Below are 9,597 nucleotides of genomic sequence, written 5' to 3'. Positions count from 1 at the left end.
GTGTCTGTGTCTGTGTCTGTCTGTGTGTGTGTGTGTGTGTGTGTGTGTGTGTGTGTGTGCAGTCTAATGTGTTGATTAAGTTCAAGATGCTGAACAGTAAGCCTTTCAAATACAACATCAGACAAACTACAAAACTTCAGAAGTTGACATTTTGATCCATATATGTGCACCTAGAGCACAAGCTGAATAAATAAGCTTTCCATTGATGTATGGTTTGAATGATTTTTGGCATAAAAGAAAAATTGATAATTTTGACCCATACAATGTATTGTTGGCTATTGCTACAAATATACCTCTGCTACTTATGACTGCTTTTGTGCTCCAGGGACACATATTTGAGTTTGTGTTCTGATATAACAATATTACTTACAGGTGTGCTTCATGAGAGGCCGTGTGAGATCGTTTTAGCTTCCACACACGTTTGAGCTTCTATTTATGATATTTGATGTGCTCTGTGTGTGTACATCAAAAAATGTGTATCTGAAATGTGAATAAAAGCCTACATTAAATCTGTTCATCATATACAGTCCAGAAAGACTTGGATTAAACTGCTTGATCGGTATGGATTTTTTTTACAATGTCTTAATCAACTTTTTTGACACTCAGTGTTGCTCGCTTTGACTTTCAATGAATGGACAAATATGAGAGTATTAAAAATTAGAATATTAAAAATATGTTCGTTTTTGTTCAGAACATGCACTGCAAGTCCGATGAGTTTCAAATGAGTAAATGAAGACTCAGTTTTCATTTTTTACTGGACTATCCCTTTAAGTTGATGGATACATCAATCATGACACCTCTGAATAGTGGATCAGTACACTGAATTTTCAAAAACTCTTTTTGTTTTTTTTGCCGTATGAGTTGTTGTGGTTGCTTATTAATTAATAGTAAATGTCTCTTGAATTTTGATGTTTTCATCTTCTCAGCACATATCTTGTTTATTCTTGTTGCATGGGAATCTATATTTAATGTAGTTTGGATAATATTTTATTTTACCTTCCTATAATTGGAATTGCTGTAAACTTTAATGGCAGGTGTTGCTTTGCCATAAACGTAAGCCTCCTCGGGCTCATAAGAACTGCACTGTAATGCACTGAAGATCATTCTGTGTGTGAGACTCAGCCCAGCTTGAGAGTCTGGATGAAGTTATCGTGCGGTCACACCAGTAGCTTGAATAAATGAACTCAAGGATCAGTGGGAGGCGTCTTTAAATGCTGATAAAGTGAGAAGGTAAAGGCCAGAGGGACGATTTGGGAGCCAAAGCTTTTGTCAAAGCAGAAGAACGGCTCCTTGTTAGACCTTTCTGCAAAATAATAATAACATTTGCAGATTAGTTTTGCAGCAGGAGACCAGCTAACCAAACCCACATGTTAAATAGTGGTTGATATTTATTTATTCATTTACTTGTAGTTTGATTTTCCCGGTTTCCCGCTATGAAACCAATAGAATTTTCCATTGGCTTTTGAATTGCTGCAGAAAACAAAAGTTTTATGAATTTTGAAGCCTAAATCCAGTCGGGATAACTGGACGATAAATTGGCCTGGCTGATATATCAGTCGGTCATTAGTGTTAAATTCATTTTCTTAATAAAGTTAGGCATTCTGTCAGTTGTAAGCAACACAGATGAATGCTGCAAGTTCAGATATTTGGAGAAGCCTGAGCTAAAAAGCTGTTTCTCAGCACCACGTCACAGAAGCCAGCGGCACAAAAAACACAATGTCTGTCATTACTGAGGTTCTGGGTCAGAAAAAGTTCAGACTGTCTATCTGTCTACAAAACTGCAGTGAATGGAAAAGGTGAAAAACCCCTGTCATCTCTCAGTTTCTGGACGGTATCAGATGTCTGATGTGTCTTCCATCGTTCAGAAGCTCATCCGTCATGTATTTTACCTGCCTTAAGGTTGGAAAAACTTCCACAAAAGTTCACAGAAAGTATACAAAAGTATACATCAATCACTCAGAAGTTACTTTTAAACCAAGCAGTTTGCTGTTGATCCAACTTCAACACAACATGGCTTCCTGTTTAGACACTTTTCAGCAACCGTCATTTAGCTTGTGTTATTATTCCTGGCAGTTTAACCGAAAACCCATTCAAAAAGTCCATTGACTTCGGGATGATGGAATAAAAGTTGTACTAAAATGCTAACTCGTCCCATCCCTGCAGTGCTCTATAGAAATGGCTGGATTTCATACTCAAACAATCTGACCTCCTCTGTGATGATGGCCTGAGCGTAATCTGATCACTCCATCCGTCTGATGCTGTTTCTGATGTCTTGATCTTGTTTTGTCCCTCCAGGCCGATGCTGCAGAGGAAGGAGTCGTTTTCTCTCCTCTCGTCATCAGAGAAGTGGCTCTTCAGTGCGGTGAGTTCAGATCTGATCTCGTGCTTCATTCTCTTCCTCTGAGTTCTGAAATCAATTGATTTGCAGCTTTTGCTGACATAGTAGGGCAGTGTCTCCCAACCCTGATCCAAAATCACATTCAGTATGAGATCTGTCAGGTTTACACCATGGGAAACTGCAATTTAGCTTTAGTTTATTGATGCGTCTTAGTGTTTTTGTCCATACAATGGAAGTCAGTGGGGTTTAATGTTGTGCAAAATATTCTTCAGAATGAAGAAAGAAGAAAGAAATATGCACAGGTTTTAAATGACATGAGGACCGTAAAAATGACAGAATTTTTAGGTGAACTATGCGTTTAACCTAAATGGCATATGTTTGAATATGGTTAGAAAACAAATAATGTCTGCTTATATGTAAAAAAAAAAAAATTTACCAAATAAAAACTCATTTTCATATTTATATGTGAGTCTGTAAGGTGGCAGAATATCTGTCCTTCTTTGTGTAGATCTGTAGAATTACTAAAGCCATTACACATAAGTTACTTTCTAAATCAAATTTACCATGGATCAACCTGGTGAAACAAATGAATGCCATACTGAAACAAAACCAACATAACTAACTTTAATGATTTCCAGATGAATACATTAACTTGCCTTCATAACCAGCAAAACGTCCTGGGTAAAAAAGCATAAATCAGAAAGTTCATGCATTGTGAGCAGATCGACTCGGCTATGGAACTTCATATTGGCTTTTTCAGTAGTGTTGTGCTTTTTGAAATCAGTTGTCGAAAGCTTTACCTCAATATATTTTTCAGTGTTTGACTGTGTTAGACTGCCCATAAATATACAAACAATGCCAGAAATTCTTGTCATGACGCTATATGAAGGTTCAGGGGACGATTATTCAGACTTTCCCTTCCCTTGAGCTGCCACATAGACAGTCATTCAGAAATATGAGATAGTCCAAGAGCCGAGCCATATCTCTTGGACATTTCTGTACAAAACCACAAGGTCAGCTGATGTGATTCCACTGTGATGAAGACATTTTGGGTTTATGACTTAATGAGATGATTAGAGAGAAAGCAGTGATGCTGAGATTTTCATCTGGCTCTTTTATTTCAGTTTCATAAGAGATCTCAACATTAATTAAATGAAACATAATGATGTCTACATTGAAAAAGACATCATTACAAAGGAAAATAAGAAAGAAAACTAGCTCTTGCCCTGTGCCAGCTGAAAGCCAGAATGGCAGAATTCCATTCAAAACAGTGCAAAGATGTATTTATGAACTGTGTTGTTGATGATTTTAAACCAGGGGTGTCCAGTCTCGGTCCTGGAGCTCCAACTTGCCTCAACACACCTGCCTGGAAGTTTCCTTGATTAGCTGGCTCAGGTGTTTAATTTGGGCTGAAGCTAAACTCTGCAGGACAATAATGACCGTCCAGGACCAGATTTGGACACCCCTGCTTTACACAGATTCTCAAAAAGGGGGAATAGAAGTTTAGAGTAAAGTCATTCAGATATGCTCTGAAAACTGTTACACTCTTAAAAATAAAGGTGCTTAAAAGGTTCTTCACAGCGATGCCATAGAAGAACCATTCAGTCAAAGGTTCTTTAAAGAACCATCTCTTTCTTACCTTTTTATCATCTGAAGAACCTTCTTTTGCCACAAAGAACCTTTTGTGAAACAGAAAGGTTCTTCAGATGTTAAAGATTCTTTATGGAACCATTTAGACAAAAAGGTTCTTCTGTAGCATCGTGAAGCACCTTTATTTTTAAGAGTGTATATTTGATCTTATGTCTTGATGGAGCATTTGTATGTGCTTTTCAGTTTATCCAGCACAGCACTCCAGATCACTAATAACAGAGAATGTCCTAATCATCAGTTTATACCATTATCTCTTTATTTGACTTTGTATAGGTGAGTCTTTAATGAAACCAATACTTTCATATGAGAATACAATACAGTTTGGCCTGCAGACTCATTTTTAGCATGCAAAGCAGTTGTTAATGCTCTGCAGGAACATACATTAATTCAGCCTGTGAAAGAGTCTCATTAACCTTTGCTTCTTTGGCTTCTGGCAGCCTCTACATTTACTCTCTCTCTCTCTGTTTCATGAAGTTTCTAGTCATGGTATTTTAGGGTGATACTGTTCGCTTCAATCTGTTGTTCTGCTCTGAACCAAACTAACTAGTAAAGTAATGCATTCCTTTTTAATTTTTCAAGAAAATACCTGTTACTTTTTCAAATAAGTAACACCACAGAGACCATTAGATAAATAGATGTGGCATTTCATTTCATGTTGTGTTCGACTAACGGGTTGGCTGAGATCACAAGGAACTTGTCTTTGCAAGGTTGAGCTGATAATGGTGTTTCTTCAGGGGGCAGTTTTACCTTTATGACTGTGCCCAGTGAGATTGTGTAGAAAAGAGGAGAGGACCTAACACTGAACCTTGAGGCATCCCAGTGACTCAGACACCCTTCCTCGCCAGGAAGAGGATCCTCCCAAAACCACTGGAGCATTTCAGTGACAGACAGTAGGGTTTTCTCTGTGGACGGTCTGTGTTTGAAATATGCTTAGATATAAACACACTAACACAGTATGAATTTATCTAAAGCCGCTTTGATAAAATGTGTATTATGAAAACCGTTACACAAATAAAATTGGCTTGAAAGGCAATATTATCGATTTGACTGCACTTACACTGAAGTGAAGCTGCTTTGAAACAATCTGTATTGTATAAAGCGCTATAATAATAATTGTGACTTGTACTGTCAGTATTCACAATTAGAACTTAAAATAACCAGCACCAATTATTTTCAGTTTGAAAGAAACCAAGAAAATCCTCCTGGCAACTGTAGCATTGTAGTGGCATTCATGTATGTGCATCACATAAAAATGATCATTCAACATGCCTTAAAGGCAGCATCAGATACACAGCGCACACCTTCAGGCAATGCTTAAAGGAAGACAGTTCGCTTCCAGGAAGTGTGTTTAGCAGGGATTTTCTGGCTTCCTGTTCTGTAAGTGTACACAAACCTCTTATACTGTGGCAGTATATAGGTACACTAGCAAAATTTATGTCTAGTAACAGATATTTCAGTTGTAAGTTATAAGATGTATAACTTTAAGTGCATACACTATACACATACACATTGGAATCATTAAGACTTTTAATGTTTTTGAAAGAAGCCTCTAAAATACAGTAAAATACAGTACTATTGTGAACAATTTTTAATATTTAAAATGTTTACTATTGTAATATATTTGAAAATGAACAAGAGAACAACATTTATTTGAAATATAAATCTTTTGTAACATTATAAATGACTTTATGGTCACTTTTGATTAATTTAATGTGTCCTTGCTGAATATATGTATTTATTATTATTATTATTATTATTATTATTTTAATTAGCTTACCTCAAACGTTTGAATGGTAGTGTATCATGATTTCCACAAAAATATTAAACGCCAATAACTGTTTTTACCATTGATAATAATCAGAAATGTTTCTTGAGCAGCAAATCAGCATATTAGAATGATTTCTGAAGATCATGTGACACTGAAGACTGGAGCAATGATGCTGAAAATACAGCTGCGCATCACAGAAATAAATTACAGTTTAAGATGTTTTCAGATATTCGCATAGAAAACAGTTATTTAAAATTATATTCCACTGTTTTTACTGTATTTTTGATCACATAAATGCAGCCTTGGTGAGCAGAAGAGACTTTTTTAAAAACACATTTAAAAACATTTTTGTAGTGTGTATCAACAGTTAGGATTAACCCTGCTACAAAACTTTATTATTCAGACAATAATTGTTTTAACACTAGAACCGCCACGGGGTAAATTTTACCCGTGGCTGTTTTTAAAACGTACATAAAAGATTTTTAATAAAACATTCAAGTCTTCCAGTCACTGACTTTTACTAAAATTGTGTGATTTACAATCCCCTGTTGTTAAAAACTGTTTAGATAAAGCCAGATCAAAAAACGGGGCATTTATACCTATAAGCCTATATTAGCCTAATTTATACCGACCGTTATGAAAAGTGACTAGTGTGTAGCCTGCATGAAAAAAGTTTTGAACATAAAACAACAGGGCAAAAATATAGTTGATGACTAGTGTTGTTTTTGGCGGCCTGTTTTAATTTTAGTTTTAGTCTAGTCTTTGAATAATAATAATAACGCGACTAAACGAGACGAAATAACGTTATAACATTTCGTTTCGTCTCGTTTTGGTCAACGAAAATGAAGAGACATTTTAGCATAGTTTTTATTTTGTAAACCACATTTAGTCTCGTTTTTATTCGTCAACAATATTGCATTATACATTTAATTATAGTCATCGTCACATGACCAGCATTTACGTTGCGTCTCGTCTCGTTTTCGTCATGTGATAAAGGTTCGTTGACGACGATATTTAGTCATAATTTTCGTTGACGAAAGCAACACTATTGATGACTAGACATAATCATTTCATGACTCTAGACACTTCTTTGTGAAGACAGTAGCATAATACAGTGAAATAATATGTTCTTTAGCCATTCAAAAACAGCTGTCATGTGCATGGGTAAAATTGAGGTTTTGAGGTTTTGAACATAAAACAACAGGGCAAAAATATAGTTGATGACTAGACATAATCATTTCATGACTCTAGACACTTCTTTGTGAAGACAGTAGCATAATACAGCGAAATAATATGTTCTTTAGCCATTCAGAAACAGCTGTCATGTGCATGGGTAAAATTGAGGTTATTTAGGTATACAGCGACCCCTGGCGGTTCTAGTGTTAAAGAGAAGAAGTCCAGTTTGTGTTCTTCAAGAGAATAACCACAGTGAAACGTGGATTCTGCTGGCTTTAGCTTCATGACAGTCCGTTACGAGGGTTTGAGTAGCTCTGGATAAAGTGGATGAGGAGGGTGGAAGAGCGATTGTGTGCTGTTCTTCCCTGTAACAGGATGCTGTTCCTCTCACTGAAGGGGTGTTTCAGACAAACACCAGCAGAGATGTGGTCTGAGAGCTCGCGCCCTGCTTGGGCCCGATATAGCGCCGACACACTTCCCCCTGAACATCCTGTTTGCTGCTCTCCTGTGTACACACACACACACATGGCCGAGGATTAGACAGGTGACAGCGGTCCACGGCCGGAGACTGTAGAGGTGATTTTGGGGTGTTTGGGTCTGAGGAATACTGCAGTGAAGCCCAATGATGGGGTGCTGCCTTTTCATCCATCAGAAGGTGAGCAAGCATAGTTACTCACAGGCTGCTCTTTCAGAAGTCATCAAATGAATGTGGATGGCATACCGCAGGTCATTCGGTTTTGGGAGACTTTGAATTTCATATTGACATCTGGGATATTGTTCACTTGTTAAACTATAAAAAGAGACACCTGATTACTGGGGTCGTTTTCATACTAGAACTGAAATAAAAAAAATCATTTTAAAAAACCACTGAAACTTTAACAAAATTTAAAATGAAAATGAAAAACTCTCATTTGCTCTCCATTTCATCTTATTGCAGTCTAGGAGAAACATCTGTGAAATTAAAGAGATGCCATTTGTGATTTTTACTTCCTGCAGGGCAGATGAATGATCTTCTGATGTTACATAAGCCTGAGTATGTTTACTTATTTGTGTTTCTCTTAAAATTGTTATTTTATTGTTGTAAATGAGGGATAAAGTTGGTTTTGTTGGTTGGTTTGGTCTACATGTGGAAGTGGTTGTGATTGTAGTTACGTAGCTGTTGCAGCTCTTACATTTGATTCGTCTAAACGTTCTATTTCTAAATGCATTGTAGCTTACTCTTTGTATTTACTATGACCAGTCAAGAAGTTGTTTGTGATGCAGGTGATGGATTTGGATTGTTTAGCGGGTGAATAATGACTGTTTTCCCTAGTTGCATGATGACTTTCTTTGTCATTTTCAGTGGATGAAAGCAGCAAAACTCTTCGTGTAAATGTTTCTTCAGAGGGTTTGGTGAATCACCCAAATGTGCTGCAATCTTGCAATCTTGTGTTTTTTGTGTTATGATGGTTTTATATGTTAAGTGTATACTTTTCATTGTAATTGCATGGAAAAGAGTGACCAGCACATCATTTTAAAACAAAAATTTAACTTTTATTTAGTGCTGTCAGACGATTAATCGCGATTAATCGCATCAAAAATAAACGTTTTTGTTTACATAATATATGTGTGTGTGTGTGTACTGTGCATATTTATTATGTCTATATAAATACACACATATACAGTATATAGTTTGAAAATATTTACATGTATTTACATGTATATATTTCTATTCATTATATATAAATATCTTTAATATATAAACGTAACATATTTTTCTTAAATATATACATGCATGTGTGTGTATTTATATATTCATAATAAATATACACAGTACACACACAGATATTATATAAGCAAAAACTTTTATTTTGGATACGATTAATCGCGATTAATCGTTTGACAGCCCTACTTTTATTATTTAAAAAATGTATTTTGTGGAGTAATTGACATTTACTTAAATGACAGAATAATTTTAATAATTATTTTTATTTTGTTACACTATTTAATAAATACTAAGCAGTATAGGGAATTTACTACACAGCAAGCAGTTACACCAGTGTTTCATTCTGAACACATCATACAGGCACGTGAAATAACTATAGTGTATTTTTAAGCTTTTTAGCTTTTTAAGCTAATTTACTGGCACTGGTTCTTCAGCTGTACATTCTGACCTTAAACATATACAGCGGGTGTTATTGATGGGCCAGGAGCAGCACTAGAGCTTCCAGCCCTTCACCTGCTCTATTGTTCACAGTCCTGCGCAGGATGTGCATATTCACTCATCATGCTGCTGGTTGTCATGGAGAATAAACAGTTATAGAGAAACAATAACACAGCTGGCCATACGGTTAAACAGTCAAAGATCTAATTAACCATCTACAACAACAGCATACAGTATATATATAAAACTCAATCTGCCTCTGAGGTCTCTATTTTTTTTATTTTTAAAGTTGGTCCAAAGGTTAGTTTTTGTTTTGTTTTTTCCTCATAGTGTAGATTTCTTTAGAAATGTTGCAATGTGAGATGTCATTTAGAATTTTTTTTTTTTTTTGCATTTTCATTCATTACTAATTTTTAAAATTCTGTCAATTCTGACATTTCAACATGGTATGAGCTTTATCTCGTGTTGTTGTGTGATATTCATCTACATGTAACGGTTTTTAAATTAAATAAATAATTCGCA

General features: G+C 35.8%; 1 protein-coding gene across 1 annotated transcript in view; it reads left to right on the top strand.

The window, feature by feature from the left end:
- The window catches only part of arhgef3 (Rho guanine nucleotide exchange factor (GEF) 3), a 57,053-nt gene that overhangs the window by 11,877 nt on the left and 35,579 nt on the right, over positions 1–9,597 (top strand). The window contains exon 2 of the mRNA XM_016509954.1: positions 2,296–2,362. Within this exon, the coding sequence (XP_016365440.1) occupies positions 2,296–2,362 (67 nt within the window). The remainder of the gene's footprint in view (positions 1–2,295; positions 2,363–9,597) is intronic.

This window comes from Sinocyclocheilus rhinocerous, unplaced genomic scaffold (assembly GCF_001515625.1).
Source record: "Sinocyclocheilus rhinocerous isolate Xijiao unplaced genomic scaffold, SAMN03320098_v1.1 scaffold3797, whole genome shotgun sequence".
NCBI classification, from domain to species: domain Eukaryota; kingdom Metazoa; phylum Chordata; class Actinopteri; order Cypriniformes; family Cyprinidae; genus Sinocyclocheilus; species Sinocyclocheilus rhinocerous.
The sequence above is the reverse complement of the archived record's forward strand: the minus strand, read 5'-3'. Positions and strand labels throughout refer to the sequence as shown.